Source organism: Chionomys nivalis, chromosome 7 (genome assembly GCF_950005125.1).
Source record: "Chionomys nivalis chromosome 7, mChiNiv1.1, whole genome shotgun sequence".
Taxonomy (NCBI): Eukaryota; Metazoa; Chordata; class Mammalia; order Rodentia; family Cricetidae; genus Chionomys; species Chionomys nivalis.
Window position 1 is genome coordinate 54662084 of NC_080092.1, and position 25226 is coordinate 54687309.

General features: G+C 39.9%; 2 protein-coding genes across 2 annotated transcripts; both read left to right on the forward strand.

Moving 5' to 3' along the window:
• The first annotated feature begins 4298 nt into the window (after nucleotides 1-4298).
• Nucleotides 4299-5237, forward strand: LOC130876986 (olfactory receptor 1468-like). Its single transcript, XM_057773890.1, has one exon. It carries the CDS (start codon nucleotides 4299-4301, stop codon nucleotides 5235-5237), a length of 939 nt encoding a protein of 312 aa, XP_057629873.1.
• A 13632-nt stretch (nucleotides 5238-18869) lies between these two features.
• Nucleotides 18870-19823, forward strand: LOC130876950 (olfactory receptor 1468-like). The gene has a single exon (XM_057773804.1). The coding sequence runs from the start codon at nucleotides 18870-18872 to the stop codon at nucleotides 19821-19823; it is 954 nt and encodes a 317-aa protein (XP_057629787.1).
• The last annotated feature ends 5403 nt before the right edge of the window (nucleotides 19824-25226 follow it).

Consider the following 25226-nt stretch of genomic DNA (forward strand, 5'->3'; position numbering starts at 1 on the left):
TAGTTTTAGCTTTAGCTCCCCTTTGCTGGCCCAAGAGAATTAAATTTACTTCTGCAAATAGAAAAGTCAGGTTGAGTGATTAGTTCACTAACTCTGTTGAATTCTCCTCAACTCCTGAGCTGCTGGAGGCTGGTTCTTATGGCAACAATATTCAAGGAACTTAAAAGGACTCAGGTAATCCCCTTGAAGAGATTATAATCACAATTATTAGGTGACAGAGTGAAAAATCTGTATTTGTAAAAGCAAGCTATATGATTAATCTATCAAAGTGTGATTCACAGTTCAGAATTAGAGCCACTAAATGTAAAGTCTGAATATTTAAAATGTAGAATTTTGAGCACACCCAAGACTTACTGATTAGAATCAGACTTTATGAGTATTTCAGGTCTAAATTAAATTTTGTGCCACGAGTAAAACTAAGCCTTTTGTCACTTTTTAAAAAAACTTTATTTAACCTTATTTCATGTACATTGGTATAATGATGTCAGATTCTCTGGAACTGGAGTTACAGACAGCTACAAGCTGCCATGTGGGTGCTGGGAATTGAACCCCGGTCCTCTGGAAGAGCAGTCAGTGCTCTTAATCACTGAGCAATCCCGCCAGCCCCCTTTTGTCACTCTTATATGCAGTTCAGACTGAGAACTGAACAGGTACCCTATGAGGAAAATGAGAGACACCATTATTGAACCCCCAGAACTCAGGTGTTGATCAGTGGCATTATTAATGCTTTTTTTTATTTTATTGATGCTTTCCCAACTGCAACACTAGAAGGTCATGTCTAAATGTAAGAATTGTTAGTTTGGCTAGACTGAATACTATTGGTAAGTTTGAAATTCCAGCAGCTGGGTTCACTTGTGTCTCTTCAAGGGAGGAACTTCTTATGTGCCTTAAAGGTCTTATTAATTATCTTTTTATCTCTGAGGCACCTAACATAGATATGTGGAGACAAACTGAAACAAAGTTTCAAAATTTTCTTTATTCCTCCTTTCTCCCTAAATCACATCTCAAATTAATAGTTCTTATCTCAATATCAATGAGTCATATGCATGTTATTACCCAAGAATCAAAACATCAATGCAGTCACACATCACAGGTTGTCTGATTGTGTGTTTGGAATAAATCATAGTGTGTTGGGCAGCCTAATGCTTTCCAAGGATCTGAAGTTACACTGGGAATCCTGTAACACAGTATCTAAAGTTACTTGGTTCCAAACTATTGAGTCTGAGAAGATGTGCAGGCTTCTAATTATGCCTTAACTCCAAGCACAGACAACAAATATTGAGAACTCTGTTCACATCCAGGCAGCATTCCAGGTAGCCCTGCTGCAAGATGAAGACATGAGGATAGACACAGCCTTTCCTGAACACACAGTATGGTGAGAAGTCAACTCAAACCAGTGACCAGGGCATTGATGGCTGTAGAATGGAAAGAGGGTGCAGTGGGGCCACAATATCCATTCTCACCTCCAAAGAAACCAAGGATTTAGTGGATCAAGCCCCATATACTGTACTTAAAGAGCAAGTCCAGTGAAATGGGGGCAGAGAGAAGATGTCACTAGGTATCAGGAACAGCAACTGTGGTGGGCTGGAGTCAAGACACTGACCTTTCAGTCCAGTGTCGGTGAAACTGGAATATGAGAGTTACTGTGTGAGCAGGTGAGGCTGTGGAAGCAGGAAGGGACTAGTTGTAATGATCCTGGTTTCTCTAGTGTCTTTAGGAGTTTTGACTTTATATTGTGAAGGAGGAGAAAACAACAACAACAACAACAACAAAAACTTTGTGTAGAATGAGGATCAGTTTCATCTCAGACAGCAACAATGTGAGAAGATTGAAATAGATAGAAGAAAAGAGATGAACTATTCCAACAGGGCAGTCAAACCATCTAGATGAGCTACAATGGCAGTTTCTGTGTGGCAATTGAAATGATGCATGGATGGATGACTTAGAAAGAAATGAAAGGACAGACTTTGTGGGATTTGCTAGATTAGATGTTATTGGGAATGAATGGATGAATGAAAATTCTGACATCTCTTTTGTGAGCCTAGATTTCTTCCCCTGAGATATGAGGAACTGCAAGAGAAGACTGGGGAAAGGGCAGGGTGAGGTGTACTTGGCATTTGAGATCTATTGAGCTGAAGGTGGCCCTGTTATACTCATGGGGAGATAATAAACAGTTGGTAGAGTACTACAGGTAATGGTGTGGTTTAGTTAAGAATTTCAGGTGATAATTGTGATGCTATAGCAAATGGATGGAAGTAGAAAAAAATCCTGAGAGGTATCTCAGACACAGGAAGACAAACATGGTGTGTACTCACTCATAAGTGGATTTTGAGTGTAAAATAAAGAGTAACTGTACTACAAAACACAAATCCGGAGTGACCAGCTATCAAGGAAGGTTTAAGGGGGGATGTCGGGTACGCCCTGGGAAGTGGAAATAGAGATTTTGTGAGAAGACTGTGTGCAGGTGCAGATGTGAGCATGAGAGATCAGGTTGGGGGTGCAGAGGAGGAGAGTACTTAAAGAGACTACTGGAAAAGAGGACACGTGAGGGTCAGGTAAAAAGCCGGTGAAAGGGACTCTCCTAGTCATCTACAAGCGTGACCAAAGCTAAGACCCCTAGCAATAGTGGATATATAGCCTGGCCTTCTATCGCCTGTGTCCAGATTGATGCCTAACCCAACTATATCCAGAGGATTCATCCAGCAACTGTTGGAAACATACAGACCCACAGTTAAACATTAGGTGGAGTTTTGGGAATCCTGCAGAAGAGAGGGAGAAAGGATTATAGGAGCCAAAGGGGTCAAGGACACCACAAGAAAACCCAACAGAATCAACTAACCTGGGCTCATAGGGGCCCACAGAGACTGAACCCACAACCAATGAGCCTGCATTTATGTAACTGAGGCACTCTGCATTTCTGTAAAGTTGTGTACCTTGTTCCTCTTAACAGTGGGAGCAGGTGCTGTCTCTGACTCTTACGAGTTTTTAGGACCCTACTCATACTGGGGTCACCTTAATAGCCTTAATACATGGGGAGGTGCTTAGTTGTATGACAACTTGATATGCCATGTTTTGTCAATATCCAAGAGAGACCTTCCCTTTCCTGAACAGAAATAAAAGAGTGGATTGGGGGTGGTGGGAATAGAGGGGTGGGGTCAGAGGGAAGGACTCGGAGAAAAGGAGGGAGAGAAAATTGTGGCTGGGACACAAGTAAAAATGGATGCCATGGAAATAGGCAAGCTTTTTAAGGGAAAAAGCCATACAATGAAGAGATGGGTGTTTAGTACAAAGGCCCAGGAACAAGAGGCTACTATTAGGAGAAGAAAACAAAACAAAAACAACCCCCCCCCAAACCAAAACAAACTAACTCTAACTACTGAGAACCAATGGTCATTGAATGACCATGAGAGTGGCTCACCTTTCCATGTTTTAGATAGGAAATAACAGCCAATCTCACTGTATCTAATTACCAGTGAGATAACTGACAAGTATCTTAGACTTAGTCATGGGACTAAATTTAAGAAATTTAATCCAGACATGGTGGTGGTTGCCTTAAGTTCCAGCACTCAGGAGTCAGAGGCAGGGAGATCTTTGAGTTCCAGGCCCACCTGGTTTACACAGGGAGCTTCAGGTCAGCCAAAGCTAAGTAGAAAGTCTGTCAAAAACACACAAAAGAAATATACTTATTTTCTTTCAGTTTATGAGAATGCAAACAATTATTGAAGGATGATGGAGGAAGGTCATTGGTTAATTAATAAAGAAACTGCTTGGCCCTCATAGGTTAGAACATAGGTGGGTGGAGTAAACAGAACAGAATGCTGGGAGGAAGAGGAAGTGAGATTAGATGCCATGCAGCTCCTCTCGGGCAGACGTGATGAAGCTCCAACCCAGGATGGACGTAGGCTAGAATCTTCCCAGTAAGCGCACCTTGGGGTGCTACACAGATTATTAGAAATGGGCTAAATTAATACGTGAGAATTATCCAAGAAGAGGCTAGATATAATGGGCCAAGCAGTGTTTAAAAGAATACAGTTTGTGTGTTGTTATTTCGGAGCATAAGCTAGCCACTACAAAATGGCACCCAATGTGGGGCTCGAACCCACGACCCTGAGATTAAGAGTCTCATGCTCTACAGGCTGAGCTAGCCAGGTGACCAGGAGCTGGGGCGGCAGGAACACAGCCCACAGCTCCCACTACAGAAGGACATGTAGCAGATCATCTATCATAGAAATGTGTTCAGTTTTATTTGGATTTAAGAGACTTTCAAATTTTTCTCTTAAAGATTCAGGTGACACAGCATGATGGAAGGGAACCAAACTGTCTTCTCCTGGTTTCTCCTCCTGGGCCTGCCCATCCCCCCAGAGCACCAGCACTTATTCTATGCCTTGTTCCTGGCCATGTACCTCACCACCGTCCTGGGGAACCTTCTCATCATCATCCTCATTCACCTGGACTCCCATCTCCACACACCCATGTATTCTTTTCTCAGCAATTTGTCCTTCTCTGACCTCTGCTTCTCTTCAGTCACAATGCCCAAATTGCTGCAGAACATGCAGAGCCAAATTCCATCCATTTCTTATGCAGGCTGCCTGGTACAAATGTACTTTTTCTTGCTTTTTGGAGACCTTGAGAGCTTCCTCCTAGTGGCCATGGCCTATGACCGCTATGTGGCCATCTGCTTCCCCCTTCATTACACCAGCATCATGAGTCCTAAGGTATGTGTGGGTCTGGTGGTGCTGTCCTGGGTGCTGACCACCTTCCATGCCATGCTGCACACCCTGCTCATGGCCAGATTGTCATTCTGTAAAGACAATGTGATCCCCCACTTTTTCTGTGACATGTCTGCTCTGCTGAAGCTGTCCTGCTCTGATACCCATGTGAATGAGTTAGTGATATTTATAACTGGAGGCATCATTCTTGTCATTCCATTTGTGCTCATCATTGTGTCCTATGCACGAATTGTCGCCTCTATTCTCAAGGTTCCTTCTGCCCGAGGTATCCGTAAAGCCTTCTCCACCTGTGGTTCCCACCTGTCTGTGGTCTCACTCTTCTATGGGACGGTCATTGGTCTCTACTTATGTCCATCAGCCAACAATTCTACTGTGAAGGAGATAGTCATGGGCATGATGTACACAGTGGTGACTCCCATGCTGAACCCCTTCATCTACAGCCTGAGGAACAGAGATATGAAGGGCGCTCTTGTCAGAGTGTTTTGTAAGAAGAAAATGATGGTATGATGTACATGATGGTAATAATTGAGATTATTTATGTAGTAGACAATCGATATCAGTATTATTATTATCTGTCCATCCCTCCAGATCATCAACACCTATTCTATGTATTAGATAACTGATATCAATATTATTATTATCTGAATTATGTTATTCACCTCTTTTCATTAAGAAAATTTTTATAATATTATTTAATTGTCCAGTAATTAAAATAGCAGAAGTAGAAATGTGTAGTTGGTTGAGAAAGGAAACAAGTGATCCTCCTGTATCTACTCCAATGGTGCTGGAGTTAGGCAGGTGCATGGCCATGCCTTTTTTAGGTTAGTGTTGAGAATCTAAACTCAGGTCCGAGTCTCATGCACCAAGAACTTTTAACTATTGAACTATATTTCCAGTTCTACACTTATCATTTCCTAGTGGTGAAACCTTGAAAACCATCTGTTTTTGGAATTTGTGATAGTTTGAATATAATTGCCCCCCACAATCTCATAGAGAGTGGCACAACTTGGAGGTGTGGCTTTGTTGGAGTGGGTATGGCCTTGCTGGAGGAAGTGTCACTGTAGGTACAGGCTTTGAGGTTTCCTGTGTTCAGATACTGCCCAGTATCTCAGTTGACTTCCTGTTGCTTACAAGATGTAGGATTCCTCTCCAGTACCATGTTTGCTTGCATCCTACCATGCTCCCTACCATGAAGATAATGGACTGAAGTTCTGAAAGTATATGTGAACCACTGCAATTAAGTGTTTTCTTTGTTAGAGTTGCCATGGTCCAGAGACAGAGATCCACAGTGGAGCACTGGGCTGAGCTCCCAAAGTCCAGTCAAAGAGTGGGAAGAGTGAGAATACCAGCAAAGAACTCAAGACCATGATGGGGACACCCACTAAAATAGCTTACCTGAGGTAATAAGAGCCCACCAACTCTGGCCTGACAGCAAGGGAACCAGCATAAGACCAAACCAGGCCCTCTGAATGTGGGTAACAGTTGTATGGCTAGGGAAGACTGGGGCCACTGATAGTGAGACCAGGATTTATTCTTACTGCTTTTTGGAACCCAGTCTCTTTGGAGGGATACCTTTCTCAGCCTAGATATTGTGAGGAGGCCTTGGTCTTTGTTGACTCCACATGGGAAGCCTCTTTGAGGAGTGGATAGAGGGAGGGGTGGGATGGGAGAAAAGGTAGTGGGAGTGGGATGAGGGGAAGGAGTGGGAACTGGAATTGATATGTCAAAGGAGAAATAATAATATAAAATGATACAAAGATAATAAAAATAGAAAGATAGTTTTTAAAAAATAAGAGTTACTGTAGTCATGGTACCTCTTTATAGTGATAGAAACCCTAATAGAGAAATATATAATACATTCTGGTTATAGGCTCCTGATGATTCAACAGTACAGTGATGTTACTCCTATCTAATTACAATGTAGAGGCCATTGATCAAGCTCATCATCATCTTGAAGTAGACTGGTGCTGCCAGGAGCAAATGTCTCATTGTCCTGAAAAGTCCTAATTTCTTAAAAATTTTAAATGCCATATTCTCTTAGTCTTTGAAAGAATTGAAGAATACCTATCCATATGAAATATATCTCTCTACATCTAGAAAACCTAACTAACATGACTACAAGCTTGACTATTACAGATGACTATTAACCTTTACTTCTTAATTATACATTGCATTTTAAGTGAGCTTAATGCACAATATCTTAGTCAAGAGCAGAAATATATATATATATATATGTCCAAATTGACCTTATATTTGTATCAATAAACCAAGATCCATACCAATGCAAACTATTCATCTCTATAGCATATCCCCCTTTAAATGTAAACAAACATTTTTAAACAATATTTGGGAATTTGGGCATAGTTCTCTCCAAACTACTTCCTGCTTTTTGTTGGGTGAAGTAATTTTGGGTGTTCATGGCAACCTTTCGGGGTATCTTGGTTTATCAAACCACATTAGTCTGGAGGGAATCCACAGGTTTTCATCCTCTGTGGAGACAAAAGAAGAAACTCTTTTCCAAAGCAACATATCCTTAGACCCAAATTTTGAAGTTAAGATACCTTTATGTTAGTTTAATGTAGTAGCCCCCAGAATCAAATGTCTCTCTGCAGTGGAAAAATTCATAGAAAACACAATAATATACATAATTAAGACTCTCTGTGTATATTCCATCTTTACATGGCTGATTTTTCTTACTCTATTACTTTTTCTACAAGTTTAATATTTATTTTATTATCTTTACTCCTTTAATATATGAATGTCTGTATTCTTATAACTGTCTATACTCTCTCTCTCTCTCTCTCTCTCTCTCTCTCTCTCTCTCTCTCGCCTATGTACATTTATCCAACACTGTGACCCATTTACAGGTCTTTTCTATTTGAATTTATCTTTATTGTGTGCATATCTGTAATTGTTTTCTGACCAGGAGAGCTTTTCCCCCCCAAATGCTAAGCGGGCATGGCTAGGGCCAGCCCTGCCACTCTGACTATTGGCTCTGCCCAGCCCAACATGGTGGACACATATTAAACTGCCTCTGAGATTGTCAGTTGGGAGCCATCCTCACCACCTCAACTCTGGGTAGCACTGTGTAGCATATAAACCATTCCACTTTTTTTTCTGAGTAAAAGCTAAATATGCTGTGCAGTGCCCTGCATGACCTAAAATACCTCTGTCTATGGCCACAGGAATCGATCATGCTCTCCTGACTGTGCACTCCTAGCAGATCTCATCCCACCACCTGCCCAGGTGGGGAGTGCTGCGCCATCTCAGCTGCTTTTCTCCCAATCCTGAGTGGGTACACAAGAACCTGGACCCAAAGTGGGTGGCAGGCATCAGCCCCAAATGTTTGGGCACCAATCTGTAGGCAGAGGCTGCTTGTTTGTTCCTGACCACCCAGACCTGAAATAATTACACAGAAACTATATTAATTAAAACACTTCTTGGTCAGTCACTTAAACGTATTGCTAGCTAACTCTTATATCTTAAATTAACCCATCTCTATTAGTCTGTGCATCACCACGTGGTTGTAGCCTATTGGCAAGGTTCCATCTGGCGTCTGACATTTGTCTTTTGAGGTGGCTACATGGTGTCTCTCTGACTCCGCCTACTCTCTCTCTCTCTCTTTTCCAGACTGGCTATTCCAAAAAGCAGCTTCTTAAATAACCAATGGCAATAAAACATACTTATAGCATACACAGGGTAATTCCACATTAGTATATGGAAGGGTTGGGAGCAATGTAAGGGAAGGGAGAGATGTTGTAATTTTAATATAGTCTCAAAAATAAAAGAAAGGAAAAAATTTTCATAAACAACTGACCAAGCAAGCAACCAACCAGAGGATGACACAGACAGACAAAACTCCCAATTCTGTTTGACATAATGAGAATGAAAGCCAAATGATGGAAAAACTTCTACAAATGGTTACTAAAATAAAGACAGTGGCAACAGCATGTATCTGTTATAACATACATTAAATGAGAACTGAAAAAGATGAGGGAAATATATATCAAGAAGAGGGTTAATTTTTTTAAAATAGTGGGGCATCTAACCACCTAAGCAAGTAGTAAAGGTCCTGAAAAGGAGGAGTGGATTGTGAGATAATGAGAGTAGAATATCTTAGCACAGCACTTCCCATATCAGAGAGATCATTAGACAGGAAACAAATGAGGAAACAATGGACTTAAAGCATCAGGAGCTAATGGACAAGTGGAGAACCTGTGTCTAACAGCAACTGAGCAAGTATTTAAGTGTTCATGGGACATTCTTTCAAACAGATGATATGCTGGGCCACACAGGAAGGGTTTAAGAAGGTTGAAATAATATCAAATGCTTTTTCTGAATACAATGATATAAAGTTAAAACTCAGTAATGGAAAGAATTACAGAAAATCCCCAAATACATAAAAATTAAGCATGTCTTTAGATAGTCAATGACTTAAGGAATAAAATAAAAGGGAAATAGTGATATATCTTAAGGAAATAAAAATGGAAGCACCCCATACAAAATATTGGGATGTAGTGAGAATATGTCTTCTAATAGCAAAATTTCTACCAAGAGACACCTGCAGACAAGTAGTAAGGTCAGAAACAACTTAATGCTATTCTTCAAGGAAATAACAAATAAACAAATAGGCATGGTAACAGAAGAAAAGAACACTACAGATTAGATTAAAATAAATGAGAGACTAGACAGACAGTGGGAAATATCAGTGAAACTAACAACTAAGAACTAGATTTTGAAAAACCAAAATCAACAGACTATTATGTAGATTGATAGAATAAAGACAATAAATAATAAATAAAATCTCAAATGAAGAGATTGTGTTGGCCTGAATGTAAAATATCCTGGTGGGAGAATGGTCTTCTGCATTCTAATAAAAGAAATGCCACTCTTCAGATACCTCTTAGTTGGATATTACCCTGGGCTGTGTGCCAGACCACCCTTCCCACAGCCTGGCTGCGTTTACTTAGACCATCACCAATGAGAACCATTTCTGATGAGAACAGCAAAGTGGACCCCAGCATGTGGTTTCTCTTAAGGTTTTGTTTGCTTCTTCCCACTGCTGGACATTTCATAAAACCAAGCATCTATAAAATGGCATTGTAGGATACTGAGGGCAACTTTGGGGTGTTCATTTGACTTTAAGCCATCCAGTGCTCTAAGTAGTGTCTTTCTTGTTTGCTTCCTGAGTGGCAGGATGTTTAAGTAAAAAGGAAGAGGAAAGGAAAGTTTTGACATGTGGTTTATGATTGGAGTGCTAAGAAGAAAGAAGAGAGCTGCTAAGACATCCTTCCTAGGAACTTGTAATGAGCATGGAAACAGATTCTTCTGAATGAATAAATAAAGAGGGAAATCTGCAGTGTAGATAGAACAGGAAATTTATAGAATAAGAATGAGTGCAACTTAGTGTAGTGTAAAAGCATTTCTTCTTGTGTGTGATGTGGAAAATTACTAAGAGAAAATGTTTAGAAAAACATGTAGGAAAAACACCCTTGTCATTTTGAGGTAAACATGTTTTCCAGTAAGACAAAAAAGGGGGCTCACCCTTCTGTGTCCAGTTGATACAGACTTGGAGTGAACGTGTTTACCAGAAACATGGACATGAGAGAGACCTCACCCCTCTTTGCCCAGTCGATATCTATAGCCTAGGACATCTGGCTATCAGAAGTCAAGTAAACAAGTTATTTACTAATGTATATAAAAAGAGAGAGCAGAAGCAGGGCAGTTATCTCACTTCTTACAATGGCCTGGGCACATTGAGCCTCATAGAGAGAGATCCTCCAGGCCTGTCTCCCAAAAGCAGAAATATTTAATGCCTTGCCTAAACATTTAATGCTTTGCCATCCTGAGAGCAGAGCTTCACCTCCTGATTCGAGAGCAAACAGAACACTTTGCCATCTTGAGAGCAGAGAACTAAAGCCTTGTTTCCTGAAGACTCTGTCACCTGAAAGCAGAGTCCAAAGGCCCTGCATTCCAAGACAGACTAACACCAGGCCACAGACTACACGGTCAAGAGTTGACCTAGCACCTGGTCCCAGCCTGAGAGCAGGACATCGAACACCTTATCTCCTGGGAGCAGACCATAACCAGACCACACAGAACTATGTGATCAAGAGTCTGAGCTTTGTGGTCAAGCACCCAGTGCAGTCAGGCATCCAGCTTGAAGGAATCCAAAAAGTCCTTTTAAAGCAGAAGAATTTCAGGTTGTATGATGCTAGTTAATGTGTGTGTGTAATATAGGATTATTTAAGTAAGGCATTTTGTAACATGTACTTAGAGTGTGAGTTGTTAGAAGTTATTGAAACATTATTATTGATATTAGAGCATGAAATGTTAAGGGAAATAGATATTTTAATACATATGTTTAATGTTTGGTATGAGTATTAGGAAATGTTAATTGATAAGTTGCATTAAGAAGTGTCTTATAGAGAAGTGATAAGTCAAACTAAGGTTATGAATTGGTTTTATGTATTAGAATTAGTAGGATTAATAATTGTGATATTGAATTGCCTGTGTGTTGCCCATCATCAATTCCCCATGTCTATCAAGATTGTAAACCCCATTAATGCTTTGGATATTGAAGTTGCTAGTAAAGAATCATTATAAAGACAATTCTCTTGCTTGGTTTGGTTACTCATCACTCTCTGGGGAGAAGGGCACAGAGTCCTCATAGTACTACTCACAAAAGAACCTGGAGCTGAAGCCCCCAGCTTGTAACAGAACTCCAAACACTTGGAATTCATGTTAGGACTCAGGCAGTAAGGAGAGTAGAAAAGAGGTGGGAGGCGTAGAGAATCCTTCCTGAATCTTAATACAATACTTGCAAATCAATTCAAGAACTTTCTAAGAGAATCAGATGATGGGCCAAATGCTGCCTCTGTGTGAGTCAATGGAAAGAATCAGAATTAGAAAGAAAATAGACCCTATCCTGTAACATGATGGGCCGCTTGTTGGGGTTTCTGTCTTGCCCAGTTCCCACAGTGGGTAAGCCCCAAAGAAAACCACACAGAGAGTCTTCATTAGATATAAACTGATTGGCCCATTAGCTCAGGCTTCGTATTAGCTCTTATAATTTATATAGCCCATTATTCTTATTTATGTTAGCCACATGGCTCAGTACCTTTTTCAGTGGGGCAGGTCACATCCTGCTTCTTCCATGGTCTGAGCAGGACAGCTAAAAGAGCTTCTTTCTTCCCAGAATACTCCTGTTCTCATTACCCTAACTCTACTTCCTGTCTGGTTGTCCCACCTATACATCCTATTTGGCTACTGGCCAATAAGCATTTATTTAAAACATAATTGACAGAATACAGAATTGTCACACACTACTATCCCAAAAAGAAAGAATAAAAAGTTTTGAAAATTCACAAAAGAAGTGAAAGGATACCTGAAAATACAGAGATACAGATAGGTAATGCAGAGAAATTGGCCAAATACATCTTCAGTCATGCAAGCCCCTGATCAAGTCAGGAAAATCAGAAATGTAGCCCAAGGGTAAGCAACCATCCTGGGGGAGGTTGACTCCCAATTTTCTGAGAAACACCATACTGATTTCCAAAATGGTTGTACAAGTATGTACCCTTACCAGCAATGGATGAGTGTTCCCCTTACTCCACATCCTCTCCAGCATAAACTATCATTAGTGTTTTTGATTTTAGCCATTCTGGCAGGTGTAAGATGGTATCTCAGAGTTGTTTTGATTTGAATTTCCCTGATGGCTAAGGATGTTAAACATTTCCTTAAGTATTTTTTGGCCATTTGAGATTATTCTGTTAAGACTTCTCTGTTTAGTTCTTTACCCCATTTTAAATTGGATTATTTAGAATCTTGATATTTAGTTTCTTGAGTTCTTTATATATTTTAGAGATCAGTCCTTTGTCTGATGTGGGATGGGTGAAGATCTTTTCCTGTTCAGTAGGCTGCCTTTTTGTCTCATTGACAGTGTCTTTTGCTTTACAGAAGCTTCTCAGTTTCAGGAGGTCCCATTTATTTATTGTTGCTCTCAGTGTCTGTGCTACTGGTGTTATATTTAGGAAGTGGTCTCCTGTGCCCATGCATTGTAGACTACTTCCCACTTTCTCTTCTATCAGTTTCAGTGTGGTTGGATTTATATTAAGGTCTTTAATCCACCTGGACTTGAGTTTTGTGCATGGGGATAGATATGAATCTATTTTCATTTTTCTACATGTTGACATTCAGTTATGTCAGCACCATTTGTTGAAGATACTTTTTTCCATTGTATAATTTTAGCTTCTTTGTCAAAAAAATCAGAGAAACATCACCTTTCACTATAGCCACAAATAACATAAAATATTTTGGGGGTAACACTAACCAAAGAAGTGAAAGACCTATTTGACATGAACTTTAAGTCTTTGAAGAAAGAAATTGGAGAATGCCAGGCGGTGGTGGCGCACGCCTTTAATCCCAGCATTCAGGAGGCAGAGGCAGGTGGATCTCTGTGAGTTCGAGACCAGCCTGGTCTACAAGAGCTAGTTCCAGGACAGGAACCAAAAAGCTACGGAGAAACCCTGTCTCAAAAAATAAAAAAAAAAAAAAAAGAAATAAAGAAAAAAAAAGAAATTGGAGAAGACACCAGAAAATGGAAAGATCTCCTATGCTCTTGGATAGGTAAGATCAAAATAGTAGAAATGGCAATCCTACCAAAAGCAATCTATAGGTTCAATGCAATCCCCATCAAAATCCCAACACAATTCTTCACAGAACTTGAAAGAACAACAATGAACTTCATATGGAAAAACAAAAACCCAGGATAGCTAAAACTAACCTATACAATAAAGGAACTTCCGGGGGGGGGGGATCACCATCCCTGACATCAAGCTCTATTACAGAGCTACAGTAATGAAAACAGCTTGGTACTGGCATAAAAGCAGGGAGGTTGACCAATGGAATTGAATTGAAGACTCAGATATTAATACACACATGTATGGATGCCTGGTTTTTGACAAAGAGTTTTACTTCTTGATCTGCAGGCAGCAGGAAGAACTGAGGCACACTTCCTCTAACAATGTCACACCTACTTCAACAATGCCACACCTCTTAATAGTGCTGCTCTCTATGAGCCTGTGAGAGCTAGTAACATTGAAACCACCACAACTAGCCTCAAACTCACAGTTCTGCTGCCCTCTGCCTCATGAGTGCTGGGATTGCAGATATGGATGAGCAGAGTGGGATAGATCCATTTTTCTACAAGCTATTTCTATTTGAGGAAAGTAGGAAGGCATTTAAATAGACTAAATAGTCTTTCTATCAAATGATATTGAAAATTAAGATTTCCACAGGTAAAGTCAGGACAAAAAAAATGCACGTCCATCCATTTCCCTCACATTCTCCAAAATAATTTACACAGAACGGATCGTCGATCTTTCTAGTTCTCTAAGTGCTAAGGGAATTCCTGCAGTACGTTTCTCTATGTAGTTAGAGAACTTCCTGAGCAGCATGTGCAGAAGGATTGAAGTCAATGCTGTCAAAGTGCATCCACTGAAGCCAGCTGGAGCCTGTGAAAAGCTGATTCTGGCTGCTATGAATTACAAAGAAACGGCAGGTTGAAAATGGTATGCCCAAAGTATTAGTTCTCAAAAGGTGAATTATTCTGGTAGGGAACGTAATAGTTGTTTCACTCTTTGGGGTTGTGGCTACCACATAGATGCTTTTGGTTCTTATAAAAACTGATGTACTCAGAGCGGTGGTGCCTTTCTGCCTGAGGTGGGTGATGTTGATTAGCACAGGAAACTTGGATGCTCTCTATGTAACAGAAGCAGGGAATACTGTGTTTTAAATGTTGTGGAATTCTTTGGGCACCATGCCCTTAAATAAATTGTTAACTTAAACACTAACAACCAGATAAGTTGACAATGATGTAGATTCCTAAGTAGTGAAAGGGCTCCATTCAGCTGATGACTGCCAAGTGCAGGTGGAATGTGGGAGAAGCAGTGGAAATGTCACCTATGGCTAAGTGGTTGCTTAGAGGGACTGAAAGAACATGGCATTGGGATATTCAGGTACATATGGAAAATGTTGGGAAGGTGGTAGAGAATGATACCAAAGCTTTCCTATGGGGCTGAAAAGGGCTGAATGAAGTGGGAGTCTGGACTTTTGTATGTTGACTTGAGGATGAATTGAACATGGTTTAGGGGAGTTCATCTTACGTTGCCATGTGTACAAAGTTGGGTCATGCAAGTCTGATTCTCACTAGCAGCATGCTTATATATTTTAAGGGTGTCATAGAGGAAGTTGGCTTAGAATCTATGAGTCAATAGACTTTTTTCTCAAGCACATGTATTTAACGATGGTTCTCTGCTTCAGATCATCTAAAGGACTCTTGTGGAAAACTGACAAAGTGTTCACAGCCTTTGATACCTTCTCTGGATTCTTCAACCTCCTTCATTACCCCCTCAGATGCAAGCTCCATTGACACAACCTTGGTGATGAGTAAACATTTCCCCGTCAGTTTCTTTACGCTCCTACCATTTTCCAAAGTATCGTCATGTGTAATCAGGGGATTTAATCAGAAACAAGGCTTCTAGAGAATTGGTTCTAGAAGGGTACTGGATAATTACCTTGTTTTAAATGAGTTTCTCTAGGACAAAGATACCTCTGGGATACAGAGTCCCGTAGGATCAGAGATGAGCAGAATGAGAGATAGGAACAAGAGTGACGTACACAGGTGACAACTTAGAGATCATTCTTCATATGCCTATGATGAATAAATCGGAGCAGAATTTTAGACCAGCTCCTGGAGTCACCCTGAGATATTTCTGGGTAAGTTGACTGGAGGGTGAATGAGCTGATGTCTTAGTGTTCTTACAACTTGAGGTTTTTGATTTTATTGCTTTTATGACATTCTATGGGATTTATTTATGTTATTTATTAAGGACAACATTTTTAACATTAGTATAAAATGCATTCTCACAAATTGAGCCATTTCAGCATGATGAAATCCCTGTGAGATAGATATCAGATACGTAGGTTTTCAGCCCTTGACTATATTGGCTATATTATTTAAATACTCAAGGAGCTTAAAAATACTTTAGAGAGTTTTTCCCTAAGAGATTATAGTTATCACATTAATTGGGGAACAGTTCAGAAGTTTGTCCTCAAAGAATACACACTTATTATTCTAAGTGTAATCCACAGACCAGCAGAGTTACTACTAAAGGTCTTGAACTTAGTGTCCTGGGCATGCTAGACAAGCACCCTATCACTGGGTTATATCTCCAGCTTGAAGCTCTATGCTTTATGCCTCTTATTTGTAGCCTTGACTGAGAATATGTATAAGAATATGTATAATACTGAGAATATGTATGTGTATAAGGTGAGGGAAATGAGAGGTACCATCATGGGAATGGCTCAAACTTTTATTCCTAATGAGTGTCACTGTCTTCCAGGTGGTATCCCTTAATTTTGATTTATTATAATATCTAGATGTCAAATTGAGATCTTCCTCATTTCTCAGGAATGAACCTTTTGGTAAGCCACATGTACACTATTTTAATGATGATTTTCCTTACTGTAGAAACAAGGAAGCAAGGAAGCAAGCAAGCACTATCAGTGCAGCTTGAACTAAACAGCACCATCAGGGTGAAAATTCTAGCATGTGGATTCAATTATTCTTTAGAGGAAAAAGGTACCATGTGCTTCATTGTTCCTTTTCAGCTTTCTTAGCACTGAAGCATCCAACATATGCTTGTACCTGGAGACAAACTGGAGTGTGGTCTCAAGAGTAGAAATTACCCCTTTCCTTCCTTTCTTCCCAAATAATTAAATCTATCATATTATTTTCATCCTAATATTAACAAGTCACAAATATATCAACATAAAGGGCAAAATATTTATGTATAATGTATGGTGTACTTTTCAGGTAATTTAGGATAAAAAGTAGCATGCTTAGGCAGTATAATATTTTTCACAGGCCTGAAGTTATACTCAGGAATTATATATTAAGATGTCCAAAGGTAATGCTATATAGCTCAATCTAGAGACTTCTGGAAAAGTACAATAGCAGTGATCATCTTAGATGAGTGTTTGCATCCCTTGAAGTCGAAGAAATTTGTGTTTCAGTCTGAGCGACAGCCATCAAAAATTCATGAGACACTGGTCATGTCCAATCACCATGCCAGGTACTGTTCATGCCACAAGATGGCGACATAGTCTTTCCTGCATGGAGTTTACGCAGGGGTGGGAAGTCAGTCAAACCAGTGATCAGGGACTTGAGTGCAATGGGATGAACATAGGATGCAGTGGAAACGTGACTGTGGGGCTCATCTAGAAAGGCATAAAAGATTTAGCTCCTCAAGTCACATGTAGTCTAAATGGAGGAGAGATGGAGGAGAAGCCGGGTGAAGAGGAAGCACAGGGCAGATGAGACCAGATAGAAAGAACGGCAGCTGTGAAAGGCAGGTGTGGAGAGATAGTGACGGAGAAGTCACACACTGTTGTGTAGGACCTGTTTATGCAGTGGGTCACATGATAATGTGGAGGTAGGCAAGGGACAACTCTCCTGGAACATTTTGCCTTTTGTGCCTTAAAAGAATTTCACCATCTGAAAAATGGTGACCATTCATGAAACTTTCAGCATGGTAATGATTACCAGATTTTCATCTCAGACAGCCAGGGAGTGAAGGAGTCAAAACAAGGTAAGTGTGAAAGCAGGGAATTCAAATTAAGCAGGGAATTCAGCAGGTCTGATCTAACCTTCCAGACATAATTCTGGCATGGTCCAAATTTGGGAAATGGGATAAGCATAGTTCAATTAGAAAAAGAATCAAAGCTGGGGGTAGCATCACACAAGGCAACCCTAGCATTCTGAAGGTGAAAATAGGAGAATGGTCAGTTTGAGGCCAGTATGGGAATACATAGCAACTCAGCCCTAAACAAGACACTCACACCATCCTCTTGCAGGCTCCAGGAACATTTTGGAAGAAAAGGAGAAAAGAATGCAAAAGGTATAATATAGGGAGAAGGGTTGTAAAATGCCATCTTCTGGGCAATACATAGTGATTACAACCATGAGCTCTCAACAATTATGAATGACTGCATTGTGTGTCTATACAAGAATAGTCCCATCAACAGCCAGGTGTGGATAGAGCTCTCCCCTCACCACTGAAATAATTTGTACTGACAGATTCAGGGAAAGGATGGTCATTGTCTTTGGTTGGGTGCACACTGATGATCACACCAGACCCTAATGAGCAGTTTCAATGTAGTGGTAACACAGATGTCCCTAGATAAACTAAATGAGTCACAAAACAAAATGAAAAATGAATCTGTGAGAGAAACAGATAAGAACAAAACAGATGGTTAATAGGGGTGGGAGACATAAAAGAGAGAATGGGGGGAGGGTTGAAGTAACCAGAATACATTAATACACTAATCAAATTGCCAAAGAACTAGATAAATTAATAAAAAAGCTGAAAGGAGAGACATAAAGAAGAGGGAAAGAAATAAGGAAGCAGAGAAGGTAAAAAAATACAGGACAAAGGAAAACACAGAATCTGTAGAACTTTCTAGATTGTTAGAGAAACAAACAAAAGAAAGAAAACTCTTAGGAATCTGACTTGAGCCTAGATTCCATTCACACTAAGGTATGAAAGATGGAGGGGTGGGTTAGGAAAATGTCAGGGGAAAATGAGGTCTGCTGATCTGAAGATGGCCTGGTAAATCCAGGAATCACTCAGCACTTGATGCTGGGGTAGTGAAGATGGTAGGTGTGCCCATGAAACTTAGATGACAACTGATGCCCTGAGAGCAATTTGGGGGCTGAACATTCATCTTCACAAGGGAAATTGTTCAGAAACATACTCCAGGGAGCAGTGACATGGAATATACTGTTAGAAAAGCAGCCAGTAGTAGTTATTGAAAGTGAATGGTCGTACAGTCATCAGAACTGGAGACCACAGGATAACCTTTGAGTATGTTTTAGATGGGAGAGAGGTTTTGCTTCTAATGCTGTGCTAGGTGGCTGAGATTTAGACATGGGGTGATTCTGGTCGCAGAGTCAGCTTTCAGGTATGAAGATGAAATCAAGTATAGAGAACATGTTCACAGATCACATGTTTGTCACACATATGTTTGCTTTTATTTGTATTTTAAGGACATTTTATTTTCTCTTAAAGATCCTAGATGCAGGGCAACACAAAAAGGAACCAAACTGTCATCCCCCAGTTTCTCCTCTTGGGCCTGCCCATCTCCCCAGAGCACCAGCACCTGTTCTGTGCCTTGTTCCTGGCCATGTACCTCACCACCGTCCTGGGGAACCTCATCATCATCATCCTCATTCATCTGGACTCCCACCTCCACACACCCATGTATTCTTTTCTCAGCAACTTGTCCTTCTCTGACCTCTGCTTCTCCTCTGTCACAATGCCCAAATTGCTGCAGAACATGCAGAGTCAAGTATCATCCATCCCCTATGCAGGCTGTCTGGCACAAATGTACTTTTTCCTGTTTTTTGCAGACCTTGAGAGCTTTCTCCTTGTGGCCATGGCCTATGACCGCTATGTGGCCATCTGCTTCCCCCTTCATTACACCAGCATCATGAGCCCCAAACTTTGTATGAGCCTGGTGGTTCTGTCCTGGGTGCTGACCACCTTCCATGCCATGCTGCACACCCTGCTCATGGCTAGATTGTCATTCTGTGAGGACAATGTGATCCCCCACTTTTTCTGTGACATGTCTGCTCTGCTGAAGCTGTCCTGCTCTGATACCCATGTGAATGAGTTAGTGATATTTATAACTGGAGGCATCATTCTTGTCATTCCATTTGTGCTCATCATTGTGTCCTATGCACGAATTGTCACCTCTATTCTCAAGGTTCCTTCTGCCCGAGGTATCCGTAAAGCCTTCTCCACCTGTGGTTCCCACCTGTCTGTGGTCTCACTCTTCTATGGGACAGTCATTGGTCTCTACTTATGTCCATCAGCCAACAATTCTACTGTAAAGGAGATAGTCATGGGCATGATGTACACAGTGGTGACTCCCATGCTGAACCCATTTATCTATAGCCTAAGAAACAGAGACATTAAAGGGGCCCTAGTTAGAGTCCTTTGCAAGAAGAAAATTCTCTTCTGGCTATGATTGTAGCTATTGGGATTTTAAATTAACTTACACAGAACATATATTTACACTGATATTGGGTATTATAGACTTTCCCTTACATCATAAAATTTTCTGCTCAAACAAAATATTTTAGGATTGTTCAACATGTAAAGTGTAATACTAGTGTACAGAATAACCCCATATAATATAGGTTATCTTTTAGAAATTCTGTGGGTCAGATGTACCACATCTAGCTCTCCACATCCTACCTGGACAGTGTTTGTAGAACCCAGAAGAATCTCTGATTAGGGTTAGAATATAAATGAACATATATGTCTTTCTTGGAGTCAGTTTTGTCTGACTCCTGCTATCTAAGCCTGTATTCACTGCTACTGCCTTGATCCTGAATAGTTCTCTGAATCAAGGCTTGCATCAAGTCTTTGGTAGACTTACAGCCTTGTAAAATAGGGCCCTGGAAAGCCAGATTCTGCCAACTTTAGGAAAATGCAACTCTTTGTATTCCACTACTGCTCCATAAGTGAGTCAATAGAGTTATTCTTTTGAGCATTGGTGCAAATCCCAAGTAGGGTCAGATGTTAATTTACGTTTCCTCTCATAATCAATGCACTAAGCAGTGATGTGTTGTTGAGGGAAAGTGGGTACCAGTAACTTTCCAAGACAGTTTTCCTGACTCTGGTCAGAGTAATGTAAAAATGCTTAATTGAAATTTCTTATTTATATTGCCATAATTCAGGTATGAATGATATCTTGTCTTCCCATGTCCAAACTGACTTGACTTAAATACCCAAGTCTTATTTTCACTCTTCTTAAAAAAAAAAACAGAAAAATTAACTTATTATACAAAGAAATGTGAATAATATTTGAGCCAAGACTCAGAAAAGCAGTCCACAAAAGTTCATATCTGTAATGCATTGGCTCATATATGGGGCACATATAAATATTTATGTTCATTTTGCTAACTAGCACTTTTCATTACTAAAATCTATTTGCCACTTCTGAGAACATATCTTTACCTTTCATTCCTTCTTTTTTGTTTCCATGTGTGCCTTGTCCTTTTTCTTTCACCTAATCTATACTCAGAATAGACTGTTTGCTTTGTAGTAACAGTTTTGATTTATGTTTGCCCAAGAGATGATTCATACCAGGGCCCAAAATTATTCTTTCTGGTCATTAGGAAGGAAGTAGGTATCTGTTTATCCTCCTGGAAGATCTTTTCTTCTTTGTTATTTCAAACTTCTTGATAATTTTTGCAGACATGCTTTGTAGTAGTCTGGTGGTGGTTGTATGAAAGAAAGTAAATTTTGGCTCAGATTATTCAAATTTGGAGCATCTCCCTAAACACTCCACAGCTTCATAAATAGGGTTAGTGGCCATTCATTTTAGTCTTAGCTCCATGAACATGATTATTTAAGTCTCCAACATTGATACTTTTATTTTTTTAATGTTGCTTCTAAGTGGTCACATCCAAATCATTCCATTCTTTTATGTTAGATCACATCTCTGCAGTCCAGACATCCTCCTGTATACACTTTTACTCTCTGTCAGTAGACGCCTTTATTGATGCTTTATGACAAGCAAGGAATGCTTATGCCTATGTCATTATGTACCTATATTTTCTTTTTACTCTACATTCTATTTCTTGATTCCATAGTTTACTATGAAGTTGCCCTAGGCACTGTAAACTACTGTATGTATGAATGTCCACATATATTAGAATGGTCTAAGATTCACAGTCACATGAAAAGAACGAAGTTGGACTGGTATTTCACAACGAAACTAACATTTTTCTTGAATGAATCAAGACTAAATGATTGACATCTGGTGCAAATGTGAACGAGTGAGATGTGGCCTGATGTGAGGAAATGATGGAATAGAAAAGGTGAATTTAAGAGTAAGATAATAGTTTCAATTTGAATGTGATGGGTTTATAATGACAAATATAATTTCAATCCCACATGCTGTTTTTTTGCAAATATATATATATATATTCACAAAATTTATGACAATAGAAATCTTTTTTATTTATTTATTAAAGATTTCTGCCTCCTCCCCACCACCGCCTCCCATTTCCCTCCCCCTCCCCCGATCCAGTCCCCCTCCCTCGTCAGCCCAAAGAGCAATCAGGGTTCCCTGCCCTGTGGGAAGTCCAAGGACCACCCACCTCCATCCAGGTCTAGTAAGGTGAGCACAATAGAAATCTTAGAATATGTAAAGGGGTAAAATTTCATCCCCTTTGATTACTTAATGATGAAAGACATTTGTTAATCTCAACTATATATATGTCATTGCCTAAGATTCCAGTCTTGATTCCCTAATGTCTGTTTGTAGTCTTTCCTAGTGGTAGTTGTTATTATGCCTTAGGACATGACACACACAAAACAACTCAAAAACTTTCAAGGAGCAGAAGGAAGAATATATCAACCAATTTTTTTTGTACAACAATGGACACTTCCAGGGAGTTTATAAAATTTATTTAATTTTTTTTTTTACATTTCAACCAAAGTTCTCCCTCCCCACCTCCTCCCACACCCTACCTCCCCCAGCCCACTACCATCCATTTCTCCCAACAGGTAAGGTCTACTTATGGCAACTCTACAAAGTTTGGTCCATTAAGTTGGAGCAGGACCAAACCCCTTCCCCCTGTGTTAAGAATGAGCATGACATCCCATAGTAGGAAATGACCTCCAACAAGCTAATTCATGCACTAGAGATAGATCCTGGTCTTACTGTTATGGGGCCCTCAGATAGTTCAAGTTTTACAACTGTCTCCCACATATGGAGAGCCTAGTTCAGTCTACGGGAGACCCCACAGATGTCAGTCTAGAGTTCATGATTTTCCACCAGCATGGTTCAGCTCTCTCTGTAGATTTCTCCATCATGATCTTGATCCTCCTTCCTCATGTAGTCCCTCTTCCCTCTCTTCTACCGGATTCCTGGAGCTCAGCCAAGGGCTTGGTTGTGGATTTTTGTGTCTGGTTCCATCAATTGTGAGATGAAGGCTCCATGATGATAGCTGGGGTATTCACCAGTTTGATTACAGGGGAAGGCCAGTTCAGGCCCCCTCTTTACTATTGTTAGGAGACTTAGCTGGGGTCATCCTTGTGGATTCTTGGGAATTTCCCTAGTACCGTGTTTCTCCCTAACCCCATAGTGGCTTTCTCTATCAAGATACCTCTTTCCTTTCTCTCTCTTATAAATAACTCACAAATGGTATGACATTTGACATTTGGATAACAGTTGGTAGGAGTCTGTTATTTAGAGAGTAAAAAGTACTTTTACAACTTAATGAAAGAAAAACAACACATAAAAAAGCAAAGGAATCCAACAAACATTTCTATATGGGAATCATATAAATGGCAAATAATGAGCATAACATAACTTGTACTCAACATAATTAGTCATTCTCTAAAGATGCTAAAATGTTCAAAGAAAATGTCATAACCACCAACTATGTTGGTTTTAGCTAGTGAAATGTAAAATAATTGTGAATATGGAGAGAAATCAAAACTCTTCTATATTATTGGTGAGAATAGTGGTGTAGGAGAGTCTTCTTTCTATGTGTTGTTTTCATTGGTTGAATAAAGAAAACTGCCTTCGCCTTTTGATAGGACAAATCTTAGATAGCCAGGAAAAAGAGAACTGGATACTGGGAGAAAGGAGGCAGGCAGAGAGCTGTCATGAAGCTGCCAGGTCAGACATGCTGAATCTCTCCTGGTAAGCCACAGTCAAGTGGCGATACAGATTAATACAAATGGGTTGAATCAAGATGTGAGAGTTAGTCAATAAGAGGCTAGAGCTAATGGGCCAGGCAGCAATTTAATTAATACAATTTTTGTGTGGTTATTTTGGGGGCTAAGCTAGCTGGGTGGTGGGAAGCAACCTGCTCATCCTACTGCAGAATAGAAAATGTTACAGCTGCTCTGGAGAAAATTATTTATCAATTTCTCAGAAATTAAAAGTAGAATTACCACAAGACTCAGACATTCTATTTTTAGGCATATTTTAGGCATAACTAAAATAATTGTGGTACTTGAACATTTGTACATGAACAGTTTATAGCAGTCTAGTAGTCCCAAAATGGAGATTACTCTCAACAGAAGATTGGATAAACAAAACAGAGCCTACCTTACAATGAAACAGTCAGCAACAGAAGTAAATGAAGGATTGCTATATATTGATACATTCATTCATCTTGAAAATAGTAAGCTGATTAAAAAGTTGCAGTCACAAAGACCATCTTGTGTATGATTCTATTTGTATGAGGTATGAAGGATAGAAAACTCCATAAAGAAATAAAGTAGGATATTATTGCCTGTGCCTGGTCAGGATAGGGCTGGGAAAAATGCAGAGTAGCTATGGGTAGGCACAGAATTTCTCTGGGGAATAACAAAGACTAAACTTAGGGAGCAAAGTATCTTCATGTCAAAAATTATTCCACTGGCTGAGCAAAATTGATGAATGGATAATGAAAATGTGGTATATATGCACAATGGAATACTATTCAGCTATAAAAAAGAATGAAACCATGAATTTGCAGGGAAATGTATGGACCTAAAAAGATTATATTGAGTAAGATAACCCACACACAGAAAATCAAACACCTACAGTTTGTACCCCAAATACTAAGATATGAGTATACAATATGGAATAACCACAGAAACCAGAAGAGTATAAAGGGACAAAAGGGGGTAGTGGCTTGAAAGGGGAATAGTAGAACACAGATGATGTGAAGTGGGAAATGAAAAAAAAACAGGGAGGGGCTCCAACTAGGGACTAGGAGGGTGGTCAAGAAGAAGAAGAGAGGACAAGGGACAGGTAAGACCAAAGCTATTTGATAAAGCCTCAAGGAATCATACTGTATATATATTGATATATCTCTATCTTTATCTGTATGTATGTATGTATGTAGGTACCTGTGCATGCCATTTGGGTTGACAATGTTCAATGCTCACCACAAAAACTATAGACTAACAAAATTCCCAGTACCAGTAATAAAAAAATCTCATTTTAAATGGTTGATCAGGGTCCAAGTGACTCCCAATGTAATAAATATTACCTATATAGCCCTTGGTTTTCTCTCAGGGGTGGAGGGTGGGCTCCTATTGCTGAAGTTACCACATAGGTAGGACATAGAATTAGGATAATTTTAGCAGATCTGACCTGAAACTCTCTTTCCTGAGGTAAAGTCTCCATGGTGCCAGAAAATACTATTCAATTTGCCACAGGAGGGAAGTAATCAAAGATTCCTATGCATCTGGAACACCTATGAATCATTCCAGTTACCAGCATGACAAGATGTCCATAAGTGTTCAGTAAGTGGCACTCAAATGATTGTGGTAACCAACAACTCTTGAATCAGGCTGAAAGCCCACTTCTGTGGATGAACTCCTTTATTGGTTGTGCAATGCAATGTGATCAGCC